The 25,377-nt window shown below is 40.5% G+C and overlaps 1 protein-coding gene across 22 annotated transcripts in view; it reads left to right on the top strand.

Moving 5' to 3' along the window:
• VPS13B (vacuolar protein sorting 13 homolog B) overlaps window positions 1-25,377 on the top strand; it is a 914,031-nt gene that overhangs the window by 102,846 nt on the left and 785,808 nt on the right. For all 22 annotated transcript variants that reach the window (XM_037892217.2, XM_037892214.2, XM_027818377.3 and 19 more), the window contains exon 7: window positions 7,941-8,115. In XM_037892217.2, coding sequence (XP_037748145.1) covers window positions 7,941-8,115 — 175 coding nt within the window. The remainder of the gene's footprint in view (window positions 1-7,940; window positions 8,116-25,377) is intronic.

Raw genomic sequence — 25,377 nt, 5'->3', positions numbered from 1 at the left:
TAAATGTATACAGGACTTAGGCACAGTGGGACCAGTTAATCCTGTGCTAATTTTTTTTGTAAATTCATTTCTATTGTGTTTTTTTTAGAAATGAGTAAAAGCTGAGTCTTTACGGATATTAGGACCTTTATAACTAAATCGTCAATGATTTTAAAGCTTACATGGACCATCCTGATATTAATGATTTATCATATGATTGACTGTTACATATGTATTAAGACCTTTATGATTTGTGGTACTAGTGCAGTTGGTGCATATGTGCAATAATACTGCATGCTAAAAATCCTGTATTTTTGCACTTAAAATCAGCAAAGTTATTCTTTTTAATTTTGGAAAAATATTCAGTCACAGACTTGAGATCTTCTATGCCAAGTTTTAACACGGATCAAATTTTTATGGCTGAATTATAAACCTCTGACAACAGACATTTATAGTGGAAACATTGACACAGTCTTCAGGATAGTGTCAAATGGTGCTGCCGTTTTAATAATGAATTATTTACTTTCTTTTACTTTATTACATAAAAAAAGTTTTTTATGGATCCTAGATTACCATAAAACACATGCCAGAGTACATGGAGCAATGTTAGTGTAATTACATTTATATTTATATGAAACCCACCTCTTTATCTCTGTTGGTGGTCAGTCATTCCCATCTTTTTTAAACATTTCAGTGTGTTCAAAGACGCATCTTACCCACTATTCATATTTTGTTGATTTTTGGTGATATTGTCCCTAGTTACCATATTTTTTCATTTTCAGTATGTGATTTACAGATAAAATACCTTAACTTTGTACATTGTCCTTAGAGATGTCAATAAAAGATTAGAACATTTGGTCTTATGCTGCTGGATAAACGTTGAAGTCAATCATCAATTGTTAATAAAATAAGCAGTATAGTAATGTTCAATGTCAGTGTTCTTTTATACTATTCTAAAAGGATTTTTATATTGCTTGATTCCTGTAGGTTTAAATTATTGATTCAGTAGAGAAATATTTTCTTCATATATCATTATTGATTTGCTGCATTCTGATTTGATGTAAACAAGATGGTTACATGCTTTAATTAGAGAGCAGTTATAGAAAAAAATACCATTTAAATTATATATATATACTATTTTAAATGTTAGGTTTCTGATTGGATATAGGTGTTCTTTAAATGTGCTCTTGTAATTTATACTAATGAAGTCTGTGCCAGCCAATCAAATCACTGGATGGCTGGCATTCATTCATGAAAACTTTAAAAATGTTAAACTTCCCTGCTGTAAATGAAATGAATTTATAGCTTCAACCATTTCCTCTAGTAGATAAGTGTATTTATGTCCAAAATCGTCATTACTGCAGTTGTCACTAACTAGTTGACTGTTTTTAGCAGAGAGGCTAGAGTGGAAAGGTCTGGCCCTTATCTCAGTAACATTAACCCAAATCCACAGCCAGTTCCCCTGGGACAGGTATGAGGAAGGCTGTCAGGTAGTTCGCATTAATGCTTCATGTGCTGTACTTGTTCTGTAATTGAATAGAGGGTGCCGTCTGTAGGAATGTTTGTTTCATTTCATGGGCATTACGTTTACTTAAAAACAATTTTTTTTGTATACCTGGGAACTAGTGTATTCATAAATTATCTCTTGGGGGCGGGGGGGGGGAGGTGGAGGGGGGACCTTCACGAAGACATTGGACTTCCAATCTGTGATTCCTCCTTTATGGTGTTTTTCCAGTTTCAGTCCCGCTGACCTCTATAAAATTACAGGAAACTTTTGAGATCCAATCCACAGATTCAGTCTGGGTTACCACTGGCAGCTCCGTCTTCTCCTGGCACTGGACTAGATCTGACTGGTGCTCAAAATGGCTGCCAGTTTTTAACCCCGATAGAACTCGCGACTTATTGGTCAGAAGTGTCCAGCTTCTAATCAAGAGTGTATGTGTATACATGCAGGACTGACTGCCATTAATGAAGCCTTCCACACCAGCTTCAAAACCACTATCGAGCATGATTAACTTCCTGCACTCCTTTTAGTGTACTGAAATAACTACTTGTTTGCAATCACACAAATCTTTATACCGCCACCTTGACTGGGAAGGTTTCCAAATCAACTCAGATCAAGTAAAAGCGGCAGTTGTAATTACAGCAATAAATATTTTGGCTGAGCACCAAAAAATAAGAAGAAAAATGAAAAGGGGGTTATGTGTGCGGATGGCAATGTTTTCCTTATATTTTTCTACATTCTTGGGTGTCATCATGAGCATCTTGGACTACGTGTCTGATTTTATTTTTAGATGTCGGGTCAATAGCAATATGCAGAAGTGCATTTTGCCCTGTGTGGATACTTGGGACTATTATCAAGCCACTTTTCATATTTCCTGAACTATATATTGCATTAATGTCAATATTGATCCTTTTTATTCTATTAGTGGAGCTGTGAGTTTAAATCTGCCTGGCAGAATATATCTAGGATGATATGTAATTTATTATAATAGCTGATTTTGTGCTACACTGAAGATTATAAAAGAATGTAGCCACTTTTTTTTATCCATTTTGGGATTTTGCCTTTCAATTGTTTCTTCTTTGAGTGGTTCTGCATAGTCCCCTTTATGCATAATGCCCTAACTGGTTTACCCTTCCCCATAGCGTCTTTGAATGCTCTCAGGGCAAGGTTATATAAGGAGGTGTTGCACTCTCTACTGTCTGTCTTCCTTCCAGCTGCTTCAACCAGATGGAAGTGAGCTAATCTGGTCCTTCAGAGCTGGGTTTTTTAGATAATTGTTGTTGGTAGCTTATAAGGTTAGTTAAATTCGAGAGTTTGTAGTCGTACTTAGTTTAATATAATTTTAGGTTTGGTTCTGTATGATGACAGAACCAAAGAAAAAGCAGATGTAAGAGGTGTTCTTTATGCCCAGCTATCTTCCCGGTGTCAGACGACCACGTTAGGTGTCTTAAGAATCTTGGAGAAGGCCACTCTCCTTTTGGATGTTCTGTTTGTCAGATTTTTACACTCAGAGCTCATAAAGAATGGCAGAATAGACTGCAACTGTTCCTGCTTAAAGAAGCTCTTGTTGCTAAGCCGTTGGTCTCCAGGAGATCATCAGATCCAAAGATTAAGAGAAAAGGAGTACTAGTGGCACCTTAGAGATGAACCAATTTATTTGAGCATAAGCTTTCGTGAGCTACAGCTCACTTCATCGGATGCTTATGCTCAAATAAATTGGTTCGTCTCTAAGGTGCCACTAGTACTCCTTTTCTTTTTGTGAATACAGACTAACACGGCTTCTACTCTGAAACCAAAGATTAAGAGGCCTGTTTTGGCTCTGACTGCCTCATTTAGTAAGGCTAAGGTGCCTAAAAGATTCTGTCTTCATCGGTTCCAGATGAAGTTCAGAAATTGCTTCTGATAGATGCTGAAAGAGGTATCCTAGGGTCTGTGGGGTCAAGAGTTTTATTCAAGATATTTCCTAGTGTGGAAAAAAGATGGGGATCTCTGACCAGTTTTAGATTTGAGGAAGTTGAACAGGTTTGTTTTAAGTTTTGTTTTTGAATGTGAATTCTAGCCTCCATAAGTCCCTTACTTTCAGTTATGGATTGGTTTACAACTTTTGATTTAAAATATGTGTATTTCCATATTTCTATCTGCAAAATCATCATAAATACCTATGTTTTGTGGTGGCACAAGGACATTTTCAATACAAGGTCCTGCTTTTTGGCCTTTCTACAGTCCAAGAGTCTTTACAATGTAACTTTCTATATTAACAATGCATTTCAGAAGGCAGGAAACTTCTGTTAACCCATATTTAGACGGTTGACTGCTGAAGTCTCCTTCACACAAATATCTGCTAGGCTACATCCAGTTTTGCTACCTCCGTTCCTACGGATTTATGATTGCTTCTGAATATTAAAAAGTCAAATCTATACTCCGCTTAGACCCTATAAAATGGATCTTCTATCCTGGACTTGGTAGTAGGAAGAGCTTTTCTCCCTGAGGAAAACATTCTGAAGATAGTACAATCTACTTTTGAGATACATCGTTGTTGAACTCAGAAAGTGATTTTCTTTTTGGGTCTGATGGGTCGTATGCCAGCAACTACTTATGTTACTCAATTTGCATATTTCAGAATGAGGCAATGAGACGCTGGTTGGCTTAGTTTACAAGCTGGACAGCCTTCACATGTTAGTCACCATGCCTAAGAACATTTTAGATTCTTTGATGTGGTAGATAAAAGAACTAATGTTCTCGAGGGGATCCTGGTCAGTTCCCCTTTGATGTTGATAATGATAAATCTGATGCATCGAACAATGGATGGGGAGCTCATCTGGAATCTTTCATAGTTCAAGGTGACTGGGTGTCCCAGGAATAGGATTTACACATAAATGTTTTAAGATTAAGGGCTCTTCATCTGGCTCTCAGGTCTTTTCTTCCTCATGTAAAGAGGAAGGTTGTTTCGGTAGCAACAGACAATACAGTGGCTATGCATTATGTCAACAAACAAGGTGCCCACTCTTTTCTGCTTTCTGCTAAGGCAGTCAATCTGTGGGATTGGAGCATTGTTTATGTTTATTCGGTGGCCGTATATCTAGCAGGGGAGAGCAGCATGTTGGCAGATCGGCTCAGCAGAAGCAGTTTCAGATGCACGAGTGATCACTGAAAGATTAGGTGGGCAAGAGATTTTCTCCAGCGGGAGTCTGTCCAAACAAAATGATTCAACAAAATGTCTCTTCTGTTCAAGAGCATGAAAGAACAGTCAGTCCATCTCGTTCACTTTCCCTCTTTTTCCGTTAATTCAGAAGGTGGTGAAGAAGATCGGACAGGACAAGGCAAGAATGATCCTGATTGTTCTAGCTTGGCCGAGGCAACATGGACCTGCTCCAGCTGTCATAGAGAACCTGTGTACTTCTTCCTTTGTCTCCAAACCTATTGTCACCGCAGCAAGGCAGGAGTGTTCTTTCAGATTCAAAGTGTCTCCATCTGATGGCCTGGACTATAGGACTTTGATTAATCTAGAAATATCTTGTTCCATGTTGCTGCAGAATGTATTCATTCTAGAAAACAATCTATGAGGAAATATTACTTGAAATAGGTTAGATTTGCTTCTTGGATGCAAGGCAAATCTGACTTACCAGTTTCCATTTCTATTCCCTATATATTAGAGTATTTGATATATTTAAAGTCTGAGGGGCTAATTCTTTGAGTTCATTTAGTGGATCTTTCAGATTATCTTGCTTTGATTGATGGTAGGTCATTATTTGTACATGATACAGTTAAAAGGTTTATGAAGGGGTTATCTAACTTTTATTGTTCCTGTAGAGATATGGTTCCACCATCGGATCTGAATTTGGTTTTATCTAGGCATATGAAGTCCCCTTCTGAACCTGTGGCAGAGTGCTCTTTATTTTATTTATTAAAACTGTGGTGGTTTTTGCTATAACATCAGCCAGAAGCATGAGCGAATTATATCCCTATTTCTCATAAGGACAAGATGGTTCTTGGACTTGGTCACAAAAATAATATTTGAGTTTCACTTCAGTCGGACAGTTAATTTACCAGTGTTTTTTCCAAAGCCACATGCTAATAAAGGGGAATCTCCTTTACATACTTTAGATGCTAGAATGGTTTTAGCCTATTTTTTAAATAGAGCAAAAGATTTTAGGTGGTCTTTTTGGTTATTTGTTTCTTGTGCTAAGAATCATGTGGGTTACAGTGTAGTTGTCCATACTATTTTCAGATGGGTTAAACAATGTATCTTTAAATATTAGAAGTTAGCAGCAGTCCCTCTGTCTACTGTTATGAGATGTCATATCACTAAGGCAGTTGCAGGATCCTTTGCTTATTTTAAACATGTTCCTGTCGGGGAAATCTGTAAACCTGCTACTTGGAAGTCAGTCTGTACATCTACTAAATATGCTTTGGATTTGGTTTCGAGAGCAGATGCGAAATTTGGTAGAGCGGTGCTTCAATCATCATTTAATTAGAGCTCTGTTTCCTGCTGTGTTTTTCAGTACTGCTTGCCAAAGTACCCATAAGTGGGAATATGCAGAGCCACTTGAAGAAATGAAGGTTACTTACATGTAACCAGAGGGTTTTTTTTGAGGTGACCCCGCATATTCACTTTTCCCACCCACCTTTCCCATCTTTGTTAGAGTCCTATCTTGGTTTCTCTGGGTCAGTGATAGCAGGAACTGAGATGGCAGAGGGCACAGGGCCCCTTATATAGCCTCACCCTCAGAACATTTGAGGATGTTGAAAGGAAGGGCAGGAGGGGGCACAAGTGTGCTCGAACAGGCACTGTTTGGAGAAGATTCTACTGTTAGGCTGTATCAGTCAGCACATTACCCATAAGGGTAAATATGCAGAGTCATCTTGAAGAACTTCATTTTTATGGCATAATCACCAATTGATTTAAAAAAAAATTTTTTTTTTGAGTATGAGGGACAAATGGAGACAGATTTAGAATGACGCTGCTGAAGGGTTGCTGGAAGCCCTGAAACATGGATTTAAATTACCAACCTGGCTATGTTTTGATAAAAATAGCAATGAAATGTCTCATTTGGGGGGTCATATTCATCAGTGTTCTTTTCTTCTGCTTCAGCAAAGTTTCATGTTGTGATATATTTGATCATGAAGAACCCAAAGAAACCAGTTTTCTGTACTTTTAAATGGGCATGACTTTTCCTTTCTTGCTATGTAACAATGTTTATATTTTACTTTTGAAAATTATTTATTTTCATTAGTGCAGTTGCTTCTTTTCTACCACTTCCCTCAACCTTAGGCATGTTGACTCAGATAAATTCATACACTGCTGATGCTTAGTTATCACTAAATACCAAGCATCCATTTGCAGTATTATTCAGCAACTTTCCATCTCCAGAAGTTGGAATGAAAAATAGCCACCTACTGGTTTCAACTCTGTAAAGCAAGGGTAGTCAATTATTTTTTTCAAGGTCCCAATTTCTTGGTCAGGTATAGTCAAGGCCCAGACTCCAGAGAAAATATTTTAAAAAAACAACAATAATGATAATAAATAAGTAAATAAGATTTTGGGGTCCATTCAAAAGTGTCTGGCAGTCCAGATTTGGCCTGTGGTCCACTTATTGACTATACCAGCTGTAAAGTACGAAGACTGTTATGGATGAGCTAAACAGCTTTAAATAGAACACCTTCCAAAATTTTTTAAATTTTAGTAAATCAAGCCGCCTTCACAGTTCATACATCTACACATTCTTCTCTCTTCAGCTTCCAGTGATTAATTCCAACCACTGATCATCCACCTCTCTTCAGTCACTACTCTCCAGCCATTCTCTTATCTTCTCTGGACTTCTAGAGAGTTTCCTTATTTCCTAATAGATATAATTAGGCATAAAAATATATATATATTGTTCTCATTTTGCTTTCACCTTTTTAGAATAACTAGTTGTCATTCACAGATTGAAATTAGGAACTTGATGTTTCTAGGATCAAACTTTCAAATATATGGACATATGATTCTTCAAAAAAAAAAATAAAAATGAAAAAACGAACAAACAAACCTTCCAAAACCCAACTGACTTAAATTTTTCTTCAGGGTGGTGGTTTTTTTTATTGTTGCAATGGTTTTTACAGCCCTGGAATGCTTTGATCATTTTCTCCTACATAGCAAAATGTGTTCAATCAATTTCAGCACCCCAAACTTTAGTGTAGAATGTTCTCCTTTATTGTAACATAAGTTGTTATAAAAATGTAAATTAAGGTATTTTTCATGCACATCTCTCTGCCATTAATACAGTAAAATGTTGTTTTTATTTAGGTTCCAAAGTGTGAATGTTTTTGACTTAAAGATATTATAATGTTGTGATATTGTTTTTGAAGAGAAAAAAATAGGGATATTCTATCTATAGCGTCATATCTTACATTTTAAAACTTGATTTTAGTGGAAACAATTATGATTTTTTTTGCTTCTGTATTCTTTATATTGTAGATTCATACGTTAGTTGAAAGTTTGAAGCTTTCCATCACTGATCAGCAGCTCCCTATGTTTATACGCATAATGCAGCTTGGGATTGCTCTTTACTATGGAGAATTGGGAAACTTTAAAGAAGGAGAAAATGAAGACCTAGTTTGTCATACTAAAGATATATTGGGAAACATCTCAGGTACATATAACTATTATTTCTCAACCAAAAATAATTGTGTTTTATTTTCTGATTTTTAAAAATGTGAGTGTTCAACACAAACTATTACAGTGTCTTGACAATCTGTAATCTGTTAGAGCTAATACATTGTGCTATGTAAGTGTGTAATACTCTTAACATTATTTGTGTGTTATGCTGAGAAAGCTATTTTGATTATCCTAGCTAAGCTGAGGTTGTTTCTGGACAAAATTTTGGATTTTGATGATTATGCAATGTAGCGGGAGACTTGGGGTTGTTAGATAGTTTTTGATATTTTTTAATTTAATTAAAATATAGCTTTTTGATTTTGTTTTTGTGTTTTGACTTTGAAACTATATATATATATATTTTTTACTGTGAATAGAAATGTCAACACTTGTTCAAGTGGTTGCACATGTGAATTTCATTCTTGGTGTCTGTGTACCCAGTGTATGGCCATCAGAAACTTTTTCTCTCAGCAGTATCCGGTGAGTGGCTTGAGCGCTGTTTGCCGTCACTTTCCACTGCGTATAGGTATAAAAGACAAAGCTGCCCCCAGCACCTCTGTTTCTTCTGATCTTCTGCGACGGTCGTTGGAATCCCTTTTCATTGCTAGAACAGCTTTCTCTCAGCCTTTATGTACATAGTCTAGTTGTAATTAGTAGTTGTAGTTTAGTTTAAAAAAAAGTTAAGATTTTATAGTTTTTCCTTGTTTCAGGTTTCTGTTGCCGCCACCGAGGCATGCCTGGGTCACCAGGCTTCAAATCATGTGCTTCTTGCTCAGAACCTATGCCTGTGAGTGACTGTGTTGGGGCGGTGCCCCACCTCCAGGCCAGATTGGGCTACAGCAGGCCAGAGCGGCTGTGCAGACAGGCAGCCAATCAGAGAGGGCCTGCGGGGAGCCAATCACAGGCGAGCAAGAGGCAGCCAATCAGGGTTAGGCTAGGCCCTATATAAAGGCTGCCCAAGCAACAGGCAGGCAGTCTCTCCCAGACCTTCAAAGGGGAAGGTCTGACTCCTGAACGAGGAGATCAGCACCTGGGATAGCGCAGTGCTGGGCAGGCTCGGGGGAGCAGAAGGGGGTGAGTGTGGACTAGGGGGCATGCTGGAGGGCAGTGTCCTGAAAGAGGAAGCTGCCAGAAGGGAACAACACGGGTCCGGACGCCAACAGAGGGCGAGAGATGGACAGGACACCACCAGTGGAGGGCGCTCCACATGGACTGAGCTAATTCCCAGAGGTACCAACAGGAGGCGCCGTGGTGGTGAGTCCCAGCCTTGTCACGGTGACCCATAGAGCATTTATTACAAATACCTGGTTGGGGCACATGTGAAGGACCAGTGCCAGATTTGCCAGGACTTCAAGCATAGGGTGAAAAGCGATAGGGAGGCTAGGCTGAAGTTCCAGCTCATTGAGGTGGAGCTGAGATGACCCTCAGAGCTGTCCTGGTCTGACTCTGTGCCAAGTGCTGCAGCTTCAGTCAGAAGTTTGCCTCCAAGAGTGTCAGAGTCCCGGCACTGGTCACTGTCACCTGTGCCTAGGAAGGAGCTGTCAAGGTTCCTCCCCCACTCTGAACTCTAGGGTACAGATGTGGGGACCTGCATGAAAAACCTCCTAAGCTTATCTTTACCAGCTTAGGTCAAAACTTCCCCAAGGTACAAAATATTCCACCCTTTGTCCTTGGATTGGCCGCTACCACCACCAAACAAATACTGGTTACTGGGGAAGAGCTGTTTGGACACGTCTTTCCCCCCAAAATACTTCCCAAAACCTTGCACCCCAGTTCCTGGACAAGGTTTGGTAAAAAAGCCTCACCAATTTGCCTAGGTGACTACAGACCCAGACCCTTGGATCTTAAAAACAATGAACAATCCTCCCAACACTTGCACCCCCCCCTTTCCAGGGAAATGTTGGATAAAAAGCCTCACCAATTTGCATAGGTGACCACAGACCCAAACCCTTGGATCTGAGAACAATGAAAAAGCATTCAGTTTTCTTACAAGAAGACTTTTAATAGAAATAGAAGTAATTAGAAATAAGAAATCCCCCCTGTAAAATCAGGATGGTAGATACCTTACAGGGTAATTAGATTCAAAACATAGAGAACCCCTCTAGGCAAAACCTTAAGTTACAAAAAAGATACACAGACAGAAATAGTTATTCTATTCAGCACAATTCTTTTCTCGGCCATTTAAAGAAATCATAATCTAACACGTACCTAGCTAGATTACTTACTAAAAGTTCTAAGGCTTCATTCCTGGTCTATCCCCGGCAAAGACAAAATATAGACAGACACACATACCCTTTGTTTCTCTCCCTCCTCCCAGCTTTTGAAAGTATCTTGTCTCCTCATTGGTCATTTTGGTCAGGTGCCAGCGAGGTTACCTTTAGCTTCTTAACCCTTTACAGGTGAGAGGAGATTTCCTCTGGCCAGGAGGGATTTTAAAGGGGTTTACCCTTCCCTTTATATTTATGACAGGAGCATAAGTCTTCCAGAGAGGCTCTGATCAGAGGAAGATCTCCACCCCCAAGTCTGCAAAGCAGGGGGAAAGGGAGTCAAGGCAACTGAGATCTAATCACCCCTCCTCCAAATCAGTGCCTAAAACTGCACAGTTAGCTCCAGTCCCAGAATGGGCACCTTCGAGTCCTGTGCCAGAAATGGCACTATTAACTTCAGCAGCACTGCATCAGTCAGATATGATCTTGGTGCCGAGTACTCTGGAGGCATTTGCAGCAGCGAGGAGTTTACTTTGTTGGTGCTGGTATTGTTGGCGGTACAGGAATCAGCTCCTACGGTACTGTTAAATCGCCCTGTTCCAACATCTGTGGTGCAGCACCTTGTAGTGCACCAGCTGCCTACTTCCTGGACAGTCTACCCATTTGTGCCATCTAAGAGGAAGCTGGCAATGATGGTGTCTCTCTAGCCATCAGTGGGTTCTTGGCCCCAATCACTGGAATCAACTTGGATAGACCCTCCATGGTCTGCAGAAGGGAATTCTTCTTCATTGGACCCTGAGGTGGCCTCATATATCTGTCAGTCGTGGAGCAGTACCCACTGCTTCCCACGTAGATCGTTCCTCTCTGGGTACCCTGTTGAACCCAAAATGGGAGCTTCTGTGGGAATGTGGCGAGGAGGTCATTGGGATCTGGTCCCTTATCAGCGGCTCTTTTGGAACCACTGGGGTTTTCCCCCAGCTTCTGGATCCTCCCCTCCTTGTTCTTCCTCAGTGCCCTTGTCCAGGAGGAGTAAGTCCTTGCATGAAGCTGCCCCACTTGCAGTGTCTGATATTGGGCCCAATGCAAACTATCAGGAAGAGGTTCTGGAGGAGCCAGCAGAACATCTTGCAGAAGAAGTTCAACCACTTCTAGTCTTCTCCACTCTGGATGAGATGATTTCCTTGGAGGCAACATCACTCCCTCTGGACAACTACAAAACTTATCAGGAATTGTTAGAGGGGTGCTTCAGACTTGGGCATTCAGGTCCAGGAGGTCAGAGAGTCCTCTCTTTGTCTGATCAATGTATTAACTATGCCAGGTCCACCTAGAGTGCACTGCCAGTCAATGAGGTGATTTTGGAGCCCATAAAGACACTATGGCACACCTCATATTCCTTGCCTCCTACCTCGAAGCATGTGGAGCACAAGTATTATGTGCCCTACCACGGGTTTAACTGTCTGTTCTCCCATCCTCCTACAGGGTTGCTAGTGATTGCAGCGACTAACGAAGGGATCATCACAGGCTTCAAGCTCCCACCCCCAAATCAAGAGGCAAAGAAATGTGATTTATTTGGTATTGGGGGTATTGTAGCTTAGAATTGCTAACCATGGGTTCTGCTGAAATGTTCTGATTTTAATTTCTGGGGCTCCATGGAGAAATTCAAACATCTGCTCCCTGAGAATGGTAGACAGGAGTTCTCTTCCCTGGTGAACAAGGACAGATTAGTAGTGAGAACTTGGCTGCAAGCTGGGTTGGATGTGGGAGACTCGGTAGCTAAGACTATCGCTTCTGCAGTCTCCGTGTGGAGGTTTTCATGGCTGCAGTCTTCTGGTCTACCCTATGAAGTCCAGAATATTATTCAGGACTTGCCTTTTGAGGGTACTTTTCTGTTCTCAGAACAGACGGACATCAAGCTTCCTGGCCTTAAGGACTCAAAGGACACCTTGAAGTCTTTGGTTTGTATGTACCTGCCCCAGTCAGAAAGCACTATCAGACTCAGCATTATCCTGTTTTTCTCCTCATCAAGACCAGAATTAAAAAAACTTGGGTTATAGGAACAGACCTCCCACTCCTTCTGCTTCGGTTCTAGCTCCTGGTCCTCCTGGACACCTTCTAAACAGTTATTCTGGGGGTCAGTCAAGGACTCCACACCAGTCTCCATATTTCCAGACCCTATCTCAAACATTTGCAAAGTTTTCCCACTTCCTCAGTGCTTGGTCCCAAATTACTTCAGACCAGTGGGTCTTAAACACTGAAAGTGGGATATACCCTCCAATTTGTTTCTACCCCTTCCTGCCTCCCTCCCTCCCACCCTTCCTCTTCAGGCCATTCTCATGAGGCGCTCCTGCTCCAGGAGGTACAATCTGTTCTCAAGGGAGGGTACCGTAGAAGATGTTCCACAGTATCACAGAGGGAAAGGGTTTCATTTCTGCTATTTCCTAATATTGAAAAAAGAAAAGCAGGACTTGTGGCACCTTAGAGACTAATAAATGTATTTGAGCATAAGCTTTCATGAGCTACAGCTCACTTAAACTTATGCTCAAATAAATATGTTAGTCTCTAAGGTGCCACAAGTACTCCTTTTCTTTTTGCGAATACAGACTAACATGGCTGCTACTCTGAAACCTAATATTGAAAGTGAAGCGAGCTGTCAGACCAATTTTAGACTGCGTCAACGCAAGAAATTCTTTAAAAAGATAGTTTTTTTATGGTTACCCTAGCTTCTATTATCCTGTCATTTGAGACTAGTTTGCAACCATTGTCTTTAAAAAATGCCTGCTTCCATGTAGTGATCAGTCAAGCTCATGGACAGTATTTCAGGTTTTTGGTAAATCGAAATCATTACCAGTTCACCATACTACCATTTGGCTAGTCAGCAGCTCCCAGGATTTTTACAAAGGTTATGGCAATGATAGCTGCATTTCTCAAAAGACTGGAAGTGCAAGTTTATCCCTGCCTGGACGACTGGCTTGTCAAAGGCCAATCAGGGTGCAGATACTGTTAAGTGCATCTCTGATCCAGTCAATGTTCAATGCTCTGGGAGTTAGTGCATTGAAGTTTGTCCTCTCGCTGGTCCAAAGGATACAGTTTATAGGGACAGTACTGGACTCGACTCAGGCCAGAGCTTTTTTTCTGGACTTGAAGTTTCAGACAATTCAATCGGTTGTTATAGATCTCAAAACTTACCTGGTCACAACAACATGACACTGTTTGAGGCTGCTGGGGCACATAGCCTTCTTCACAGATGTGGCCCAGTATGTCAGACTTGGAATTCTGCAGGGTTTACTGGCCTTTGTTTACTCACAGGGCTGTCACCATCTAGACTTGGTAGTGATTATGTCTTCTCATGTCCTCATCTCCCTAGATTGGTGGACAGGTCTGGCCAATGTATGTGTGGGCATTCTCTTTGCCCCCCTGTAACTGATGGTTCTGCCCTTGGCTGAGTAGTCTTGGTTTCTCTACAGACTCAGAGTCTACGGTCTGTAGAGGACTTAACTTTAACATCAACATCAGTGTCAGAGAGCTGAAAGCTGTCAGGTTGGCCTGCCAAGTTCTTCTGCAGCAGATCAAGTGAAAAACCCTTAGTTCTGACAGACAACACATCAGCAATGTTCTACCTCAACAAATAGGGAGGAGCCCGCTCTTCTCCACTTTGTCAAGAGGCAAGTCTGCTTTGGGAGTTTTGCGTTGCCAACTTGATAGATCTAGAAGCTTTTTTACTTATCAGGCTCCAAAACCATCTGGCAGACCACCTGAGCGGATCGTTTGAGTTACTATGAATGGTCTCTTTGCTCGGATGTGGTCAGATACATCTTTCAATGGTGGGGGTCTCCCCAAATAAGCCTTTTTGTGACAAGGATCAACAGTGTCTTCAGTTATGTTACCTGTGAAGTGGCCTCCGGGGTTCCTTGACAGATGCATTCATACTACCATGGTCTCACAGGCTCATCTATGCTTTCTCACTAATTCATCTCATTCATGGGGTATTACTAAGGCTAAGATGGGACCAGGCCAGAGTAATACTCATAGTCCCAGCATGGATCTGTCAACACAGGTACTACACTCTTTTCGCACTCTCAGTGAAACCACCTATTTCACTTCCACTGGACTTGAACTTAATCTCCCAAGATCATGAAAGTCTACTCCACCTGATCCTGCAATCTCTTCATTTAACTGCATTGATGCTCCATGGCTAGATGTTAGGGAGCACTCTTGCTCAAAAGGGTGTTAAACAGTAGAAAGCCCTACCAGGGCTACTTACCTCTGTAAATGGAGATGTTTTTCCATCTGGTTGTGCCATTCTGGACTCTTGCTGTCCCGTTCTTCAATTCAATGCATACTAAATTACTTATTATACCTGAAACATCAAGGATTGGCTGATCTATCAAGGTACGGCTGATCTATCAAGGTACATCTAGCAGCTATTTTAGCTTTCCACTCTAAGGTGGATAATTGGTCTATTTTTTCAAACCACATGTCAATAAGGTTTTTGAAAGGCCTAGTCAAATTGTATCCTGAGGTGCATGATCCTGTTCCCCTGTGGGATCTAAACTTAGTGTTGTCAAGGCTTATGGGGCTTACATTTGAGCCTTTGGTCACTTGCTCTCTGCTACATCTGTCAGTGAAAGTGGCATTTTTGATTGCTATTACCTATGCCAGAAGGGTGGGAGAGCTGTGTGCTGCATTAATGTCTGGGCCTCCCTATACTATCTCCTTTAAGGACAAAATTTACCAGCACCCTCATTCGATGTTTGTTGTGAAGGTGGTGTCTGCTTTCCTTTCAACCAGCCTGTTTACATACCTGCAGTCTTCCTAAAACTACATTCGAGCAGGGAAGAGGATGTTTGCACATGATGGACATCAGAAGAGCTCTGGTGTTCTGCCTTGACAGAACCAAGCAGTACTAAATCCTTTCAACTTTTCGTGGTGGTTGCAGACAGAATGAAAGAACAATTTGTCTCTTCTCAGAGAATTTCTTCTTGGGTAATCTCATGTATACGCATGTGCTCTGACCTAGCTAATGTCACCCCACCAAGCAGAGTCACAACTCATTCGATGAGATGTCAATTTAATTCTGCAGCTTTTCTAGCACATATTACAATTCTGGACATTTGTTGCAGGGTAACCGGTTCTCAGTCCACACATTTGCTGCCCATTATGCCATCATTTAGGACTTGAGAGATGATGTTAGAGTTGGATGAGTTGTCCTCCAAAGTTTATTTAGACAGACTCTGATCCCACCTCCTGTTTCACAGCTTGTGGGTCACCAAGAATGCAAAGCACTCTAAAAAGAAAAAGGGTTATTAATCTGTTTTGTAACAGTTCTTCGCAAGGTGTTGCATATGCCTTTTCCACAACGTGCCTTCCTTCCCTCTGCACTGAAGTTCCGGCAAGAAGGAACCGAGAGGGTGCTGTGTGTGGCTGTGCCGTTTTATATCTGCATGCAATGGTGTGCATCAGTTATCATTCAAGGAAATAGGTTACTACGGCCATGCACTGGGTCACATGCACAGACAACAAGAGTGAAACAGACATGTGCAACACATCTCAAAGAACAAGTTATGGAACAGGTTAATAACCCTTTTTTCCCCCTTAAGTGTTAAACTGCAAAGTATCTCCTAAATAAATGTTTTGCATGGTGTTTTCACTAGTGCTGTGTTTTGTTTTATTCTCTTTCTCCTTATTCTGAGAGATGGTATATACCCCGTTTTATCTGATGTTTTATGATCACTCAATAATGGTTATTGTTTGTTGAAGCAATAAATCAGGTGTGCAGCTTTGATGGTTTATTTTATTCTTCTGATAGTTATATCTTTCCTTGTATTTCAATATAAAATATCAAGTAAGTAATTTTATATGTTAATGACTGGGTTTGAAAAGACTTTCAGAATTCAAGATGTCATGTCTGTCTTAATCAAAAGCAGTTAAGATACTGAGCATCCCACACGCTTATCAGAAAACTTTGTTTTGTAGTGGGGCATTGGGCAGAAGAAAGAGGGAAAGGAGGTATTATCTAAATTATCTACTTTTCTCATTTTTGATTTACATCTTTGGTGGCGGTGGGGAACTAATTTAGAGTTTTTGTTTTTAATTTCATTTTAAGAAATAATTTTGCATAGGTCTCTAATGTTAACAATCAAGAGTACTCCCTAAAAAGGTCCACAACATTCTTGCAGGACATGTGAAGGTGCTCTGGTAATGGTAGGCTATGTTGTTGTTGCTGTTAGGATGTTTTGGTAGTTTAAAGCTTCCCAGATGAATTTTAAGAGTAATTCATTTTTTTCAATGAATGAATTACCACGTGAATAAGAAGATTCTTAACAATGTATCTTAAAAAAAAAATCTTATGTGCTCTGTGGTTTTAAGGAAGTAATTTACTGTTGGAAAGATGTTGGTAGCGGAAACTTATTTGCCAGAAATGTAGCGTCTAATATTGGTTGGCACAGATGATCATTTCAGTCTAATGCCAGATTTGGAATTTACTGTCATGCTTCTGCTATGTAGAACTGAGCAAAAAAATTAGTCTATCAGAATTGTCAGTAGTGCTCCTATATTTTTTTTCTAAATCTGAAAACTAGTCTTTAAAGGAAATTTTATGCCTTGTGAGGAATGAAGTTTGAGAGGGCAAAAGGGGAGGTGGAGCAGCAGTCTGTCAAAAATGGCATTACCATGTCTGAGTCACTAACAACTCAGATCCATAAGTGTTCCAGAATATTTTCTTCTGTGTCCTAACAGATAAAACACAAGCTGGGGTATTTGTTGGTGTCTGCTGAAAGGTGCCGCCTGGGAGGGTCAAGAAGGGTCACATGCCCCTCCCCAGATGCCTGGTGGGGGCACATTCACCAGGGAACTGCATTGGCAAAAGGAGCAGAACATGGGGCCACCTCCCCCAGCCCTTCCATGCAGCTGCGTCTCCTGGGATCTGTACGGTCCCGCTTGAGGACAGGGCTGGGACAGTACCGGTACAGCTGCGCTGGAGGAGCTGCCAGCGACGTTCTGCTCCTTTTGCCGCTGTGGTTCCTGGGAGAGCCCTGCGGTTCAGTTCAGTGCTGAACTGAACCGCAGGGTGCTCTTGGGAACCGCAGTGGTGAAAGGAGCAGAACGTGGGCCCAACGCTCCCAGGAGCCAGCGCCCTGCACTGGCAGCTCCTCTGACACAGCTGTATCTGTCTTCTGGTGGGGCTGTGCTGACCTCAGGAGATGCAGCTGCATGGAAGGGCTGGGGGCAGTACAGCCGCGGTGAAGGAGCTGCCAAAATGGGGCTGCCCTCCTTTTGCCTGAAATCGGTATCTGGCATAGCGGGAGGATAGCACCTCCCACCCCACACCCCACAGGTAAAGTGGGATGCGGAGGGGACGGGGAGGAGTCACGTGGAGGGTTTAAGTGGGGAGGTCACACTTCCCCTTTAGCTCATGCCCCTCTTAGTGTCCCTCCCATGAGTTGCCAAGTCCACCACATCGCACTAGGTAACAGGCTGATCTGCTTCTTAAGCAGCTATCTATAATATGTAGGAAAAAAACTGCGTTATCCGGCAATTTGAGTGATGTACTGCCAATATTAAGGTTTCAGAGTTGTAGCCGTGTTAGTCTGTTTCAGCAATATTAGAGCATCCTGAGAATTTCTTAATATTATAGATTATAATTTCTTAATTCAAAAACTGTTGCATCTAACACAAGGGAATTCTATATTGCACCTCATCTTGACAGATAAGAGCAATGTATCACAGAACTAAAAATTAACAGCAGCTTAAGTACAAGTGATCATGACTTGATCAAATTTATAATTCAATGGCAAAAAAATTGTTAATGCTGAGTTAAGGTTTCTGGGTGGTATTTCGTCCCCTTGCAGCTGAAAACCAGGAAATGCACAGTTAAGGTAGTTCATGCAGCCTTAACTGCCCTTTTTCTAACATGCTCATCTTCTTTTTCTGGCTCCTCCTCACTTGATGTAACAAAAAGTTTGGTTAGACTGGCTACTTACTGTATTCTGCTGTGTTCACAGTAAAAATGTTATGTAGTAACAGAGACAACTTGTAGCAAGTAACATGAGTTATTAAATCTTTAATACACAGGTCTACAAAGATTCAGACTAGTAACGTCAATGGCAGGGTGCTCACCTGGGGCAATGGTATTGGAAATTCCCTCGAATGACCTAGGCAAGCATAAAATGGCTGCATAGAAACCTTCTCATGTTTTTTTTCTTTATTTGTGCGTGCACACTGTAATCCTTCTGGACTGCACATCTACTCATGTGAAGAAGTAAACATGTTCTTATATACTTTTCACAGTTTGGGTCCCCAAAGACTTAGTGGGTGCCATGCACTAGCTTGGGTAAAACTTGACAGATTGAGACCATTTTGTCCCACATCACATCAATAGTTTGAGCTCCAGCTTGGAGCCAAAACAAAAATAAAAAAAGGCCACATACAAACTTTTTAAACAATGGCTATCTTTTTCAGGGCTTGTATCTCCGCAACCACTAGTTCCAGTGATCCCACATTAGGGTCACTAATCTTATTCTGGATCTTCCTGAGGCACATCAAATTTCAAAGGAATCTGACTAAGCCAGTGGTCCCCAAACTTGTTCTGCCGCTTGTGCAGGGAAAGCCCCTGGTGGGCCGGGCCAGTTTGTTTACCTGCTGCGTCCGCAGGTTTGGCCGATCGTGGCTCCCAGTGGCCGCGGTTTGCTGCTCCAGGCCAATGGGAGCTGCTGGAAGCGGCAGCCAGTACGTCCCTCGGCCCGCGCTGCTTCTAGCAGCTCCCATTGGCCTGGAGCAGCGAACCGCGGCCACTGGGAGCTGCGATCGGCTGAACCTGCGGACCCGGCAGGTAAACAAACCGGCCTGGCCCTCCAAGGGCTTTCCCTGCATAAGTGGCGGAACAAGTTTGGGAACCACTGGACTAAGCATATCAATTTTAGAGGACTAAGGTCAATTTTTAAAAGGTGAGTGGAGCCACTGCTATAATGTGCAAACAGAAAAAAGTCCAAACCAGTAAATTTTGTTTATACATACATACACACATACATATACACACACTCTTTCTCTCACCCATACCCACTCACTCACCCCTTAAAAGGCCAATTCCTGAAAACAATTATGAGCCAAATCAGCTAGAAGAAGGATTTAATCAGAAAAACGTGAATGATAATGGGAAATTGATTAAACACGGTTCATTAGATTCTTGAAAAGCCACAATTCCACAAAATACTTGCACTGGTTTAGAGGGAAAAGTGAAGGCAGCTGTAAAAACTAATATAATATAAAAACTAATGGAAGAAGGGGGAAGTTGATAGTAATGAATATGAAATAGAAGCTAGGAATTGTAGAAAATTGATAGGGGAAGGAAAAAGACACAAGGAGAAGTCTATGGCCAGCATAGTTAAGGACAATAAGAAGGAGTTTAAGTATATTAGAAACAAAAAGAATCCTAACAATGTTATTCATCTATTACTAGATGGAAATGATAGAATTATCAGTAATAATGCAGAAAAGGCAGAAATATTCAATAAATATTGCTGCCAGGGTGGATTTGATTTAAATTAAATTGATTTAAATCGTGATTTAAGTCACTAGTCAGGAAGACTCAATTTAATTATGGATTTCTACATAAAAGTGCATTCTTGTTGGTTATAATCTTAATACATATTCTTCAGAAATCAGATAGACATAGGTTTCATTTTTAGAAGGTACATGCTACATTTTTAAAGTGATTTATTTTGAAAACTTTTCAGATTAGTTTTACAGCTATATCAGAAAATGAATGATTGTTTGGTTATTTCATTTACCAAAGGTAATTGAAGCAGATATTTATGAAGTCTGTTGAACTATCTCCAATTCAACAGGTTGATCATTAATATTTGGAGGATCTTCTTGCCATGCTGTATTTTAACAAAAGAAGCATATCAATTTTTGAATTTAAACATTCAAGTTTTTTAAAATCAGGTTTGTTTTTGTTAAAATTATTTTTAACTAAAATAGTTATGAAATATTTTTTGAAAAAACACAAAAATTGTATCGACTATGTCAGCCAGGTCAACATGAGAAACTTAAAATATTGGCTTCTGCAGCTCACTCAGTTGTCTTCGCCTTCATTTTCCTGTTTGTTCGTAATCTGGAAAAGAAAAACAAGCTTTCCTGCTTTTTCAGGTCCCAAATGATTTCTCAGTTAGGAATGAATTAGTCCAAAAGAAGAAAATACTCTTTCTACAAGAGCAGAAAAAGCTACTGCAGTTAAAAGTGAGATGATCACTTCAACAGTCTCTGAATCCAAGCGCTTACGTGACTTCCACCAGTTCACTGGTTTGACTTTCTTTAAAACATCATCAGCAAACACACATTTCTTGAATGGTTCACCCTTAGCTCTGAAGTTTATTATAGTTGGCCATTATGGAGGGATGATTGCTGGATGTCCATGTCATAGCTAGCTCCTCTTCTTCAGCAGTTAAGGTTTGACCCTGGTACCGAGTATTGAGAATATTTGCAAGAAAATGAGCTGGAGATAATGCTTGTCCCATTCATTTTTTAATGCTTGTAATTAAACTCTGTCATTGCATATTTCTCTTTTTAAGCTCAAAATAAAACAATATTTTATTGTCAGCAATAAAACAGCTATTTCCCTGCATTTTGTTCAAGGCTACAGAAATAGGCTTCAGGGTACTCAGCATGTGTTCAACATTTCTCTTAAGCCCAGTGTTGAGAACTTCGGCTGTGACAGTGCCATCTATTTTTTTCACGATTTTGTTCACAAACTGTCATCAGATTAGGCCAGTTCTTGAGACAGTGCTCAAAACAGTCCACTACCGAGTTCCATCACGCGTCTTGGGGGAGAGTTAGCGTGATTCCTCCCACTTTTTTCAGAGCAATTGTGATAAAATGTCTAGACATTTGAAATTTTTTTCACAGTTTGTTATACTGCTGCTTTTTGTAAGTATTCTGCTGTGTGTGAATTTTGTGATGTATCAGTTGTTTCTGTAAGGAAGACATTCCCTTCTGTTGTCATCCAGGCACATACAACAGGATCATTGTGGACATTGCTCCACCCATCAAGACTCAGGTTAACAATTTCACCCTCTAGACCTTTTTGCACAGTGCTCAATTTCTCTTTCATACACTTTATCCAGCAATTTGCCTGCAACATCTGTTCTGTTGGGTGGACTGTATCCTGGTCTTAATGACGGAACCATGTTAATGAAGTGTGGGTTCTCAATCATACGGAAAGGAGAGTTTGTTGCATAAACAAACTGGGCAATTTTTTCATCAATTACCTCTTTTTGTAATCTGCTGGTTCTTATCACAAACTTATCTATGTTTGTTTCTGGATGATGGAGATTTTTTTTTCTTTTTGCTACAGGTGATATATTGTGTCTATGTGACATACATGATGTGACTGAAACACTATCATTGGCAGATAACTCTGAAACTGTAGAAAATGATGGTGATCTTAAAGGTGGATAGTCTTCAGAATCGTGTATGTTGAAGATGGATTCTCCTAAACAAAATAAGTCAATGCAGTTATTTAATTATTATTACCATACTGCCCATTTAGTATTACTTATTGCATTCACTGACAGTACTACTTTAAAGGTGAAATTGAAAAGGAAGATCTGCCTATTTCAGCTATTTATTTTTTTCACAATTGCATCTAGAGTAACAACTATATTTTTTGCTCAAACATGAGAATTCAAGAATAGTCCAGAAGGAAGACACGCAGTCCTTAAGAAAGAAGTATGAAATAAAAAACTTTACCAACCCGAAGATCCTGCATGTTCAGGCATGTTCCTTTCATCATCTTCAAGGGAGCTTCCTCCTGAGAAGGAACACATCACATCAGAATCACATCAGCCACACTATCAGAGGCTCGTTCACCTGCACATCTACCAATGTGATATATGCCATCGTGTGCCAGCAATGCCCCTCTGCCATGTACATTGGCCAAACTGGACAGTCTCTACGTAAAAGAATAAATGGACACAAATCAGATGTCAAGAATTATAACATTCAAAAACCAGTCGGAGATCACTTTAATCTCTTTGGTCACTTGATTAGAGACCTAAAAGTGGCAATTCTTCAACAAAAAAACTTCAAAAACAGACTCCAACGAGAGACTGCTGAATTGGCATTAATTTGCAAACTGAATACAATTAACTTAGGCTTGAATAAAGACTGGGAGTGGATGGGTCATTACACAAAGTAAAACTATTTCCCCATGTTTATTCCCCCAGATGTTCTCGTCAGCTGCTGGAAATCGCCCACCTTGATTATCACTACAAAAGGTTTTTTCCCCCCGCTCTCCTGCTGGTAATAGTTCACCTTACCTGATCACTCTCGTTACAGTGTGTATGGTAACAGCCATTGTTTCATGTTCTCTGTGTATATAAATCTCCCCACTGTATTTTCCACTGAATGCATCCGATGAAGTGAGCTGTAGCTCACGAAAGCTTATCCTCAAATTAATTTGTTAATCTCTAAGGTGCCACAAGTCCTCCTTTTCTTTTTGCGGATACAGACTAACACGGCTGCTACTCTGAAACTTCTCATGTTGTTTCATTCGGGCAATCAGGCCTTGCATTTCTTTGTTGCACAGTATGTATTTTGCACACATGCCTGTCTTACCTACAGGTAGAGGAACTTCATTAAAATATTCCCAAACTGGGTCTCTTTTACAGCCTGCTGCCATTATAGGTTTTCCCTTCTAGTGAGAGAATTGTATGATTGATCTCAAATCAATGAAGGCTACACTCAGACCGTAAGACTTCTGGAATATGTTGCTCAAACAGTTTCACTTTTGTTTCTACTGCCTGTCCCTCCCTTCTCACATTTATCTCCAGACTTCTTCTCCTTGTCCAGATCTATTCCGCCCCCAATAATCTTCTATTCATTGAACTTTTTGAAACTTTTTGCACTTTTAGAGAGAGGTTAGGGATTGACTCTGTGTATACAAACTTGCAGGGGGACAATAGGATTGAGGTCTGTTATTTCTCACCTCTATATATTATTTACTCATTTATTTAAAAACATTTTTGCTGTTAACAAGCATGTTATCTCTGGAGACACAAATCCACAGTTTGCGAATGGCAAAACTAAGCATCTCTGATGGTATCTTCTCGATTGAGCACTGAGTCCCATTGGGTAGACAGAAAGATTAACCTAAATAATCTTTACAGAAGCCCCGTGGACCCCATAAGATTGGGTCCCTAATCCATGAACTATTGGAATTCATTTACAAAACTTTTCTTTAACATTACGTGAATATATTGTTTCATGCTATAGAATTAAAATTTATAATCCCTATTCCATGATAAGATATCTTTGAGCTATAATGTATCGTAATTAAAACTATCTTTATATAGGTTTTTCCTCAAAAAGTATTGTATCAAAAAATGCGATTTAAATAAAAAAATCCAATTTAAATAAAAAAATCTATTAATTTTTTTAAAATAATTGATTTTTATCCACGCTGATTGCTGCTCTGTTTTTTGGAAAACAGATGATGCATTCATATTATATGATGACAAAATACTTTCTACTCCAATAACAGCCAAGGAAGATGTTAAGTAGCTGCTACTAAAGTTAGACAGTTACACCACAGCAGATCCAGAATACTTGCATCTGAGAATATTAAACGAGTGGGTTAAGGAGCTCATTGGACCATTTATGTAGATTTTCAATAAGTTTTGGATAACTGGGGAAGTTCTTGTAGGATGGAAGAAAGCTAAGGTGCCAATATTTAAAAAGGGTAAATGATCAGGTAAGGATCAGGACTAACACTTGGAAAACACAAGGGTTTGCAACTGCAAGTGTATTGAACTGTAACAGACAAAGGAGACTATCTAATTGCCATCACATGACCAAATTCTTAAGTGCCACCATCTTCAGCTGTTCGATAATATGCAGATTGCCATCATGAAACTTGAGCTGTGTGGTCCAAACCTTCATAAAACCACAGTTCTAGTGTCCTCAGTCGGTTGCTGTTTACTTCTTCTAATTGAAAGTATCTTTCCTATTTGCTGTCATTTTATTCAGACAGATTTCAGCATTTGGTAGAGCCTCTGTTTCATGAAGTCATGGTAGTTCTTGGGCTCATTGCCAAGGTCAACACAAAATCTTAGAGAGGACAGAAGTAATATTCCTATCATTCTGACAAAATCTAGAACATCCTAAGGAAGTAGAATAGCATAAGTTAGAAAGTGGTGACTTTGTTGCTTTCTACATCCACTATTAAAATTGTGAGATCTGGAGGGTCCAGATAAGGGGAAATTTGGTCTTACATGTGAACTTCTTTCTGGGGTACTCCATGTCCAAAAGCCTGACCCTTTCTTGGAGAATCACTCTGTGTCCAGAGTGATTATGGTAATTACTTCCTTGTTAAGGAGTTTTAAAAGGGTACAGTAACTCCTTGCTTAACGTTGTAGTTATGTTCCTGAAAGATGCGACTTTAAGTGAAACGATGTTAAGCTAATCCAGTTTTCCCCAGAAGAATTAATGTAAATGGTGGGGTTAGGTTCCAGGGAAATTCCACACACACATGCATACATACACACAGTATAAGTTTTAAACAAACAATTTAATACTGTACACAGCAATGATGATGGTGAAGCTTGGTTGAGGTGGTGAAGTTAGAGGGTAGAAGGGGGTGGGATATTTACCAGGGAATGCCTTCCTGCTAAATGATGAACTAGCATTTGGCTGAGCCCTCAAGGATTAACACGTTGTTAACATAGCCTCACACTCTACAAGGCAGTACGGATGGAGGGAGGGGAGACAGCATGGCAGACAGAGACACACACCCTGTGTGTGGGGGAGAGAGAGAGAGGCGCATTGCCCCTTTGAGTACGCTGGCACCACATTCTAAATACATTGCCTTTAAAAAGATCAGGAAGTTGAGACAGCAGCTGTGGCCAGCTCTCTCTGTCCTGAGCCCTGTTGTGTCTCCCGCCTGCTCTATATGGAGAAAGGGAAGCGGGGGGCAGGAGTAGGGGGGAGGAGGACACCCTGACATTAGTCCCCCTCTTCTCCCTTCCTCCGCACAGCAAGCAGGAGGCTCTGGAGAG

Source organism: Chelonia mydas, chromosome 2 (genome assembly GCF_015237465.2).
Source record: "Chelonia mydas isolate rCheMyd1 chromosome 2, rCheMyd1.pri.v2, whole genome shotgun sequence".
Taxonomy (NCBI): domain Eukaryota; kingdom Metazoa; phylum Chordata; order Testudines; family Cheloniidae; genus Chelonia; species Chelonia mydas.
This window is presented reverse-complemented; position numbering and strand designations above follow the sequence as displayed.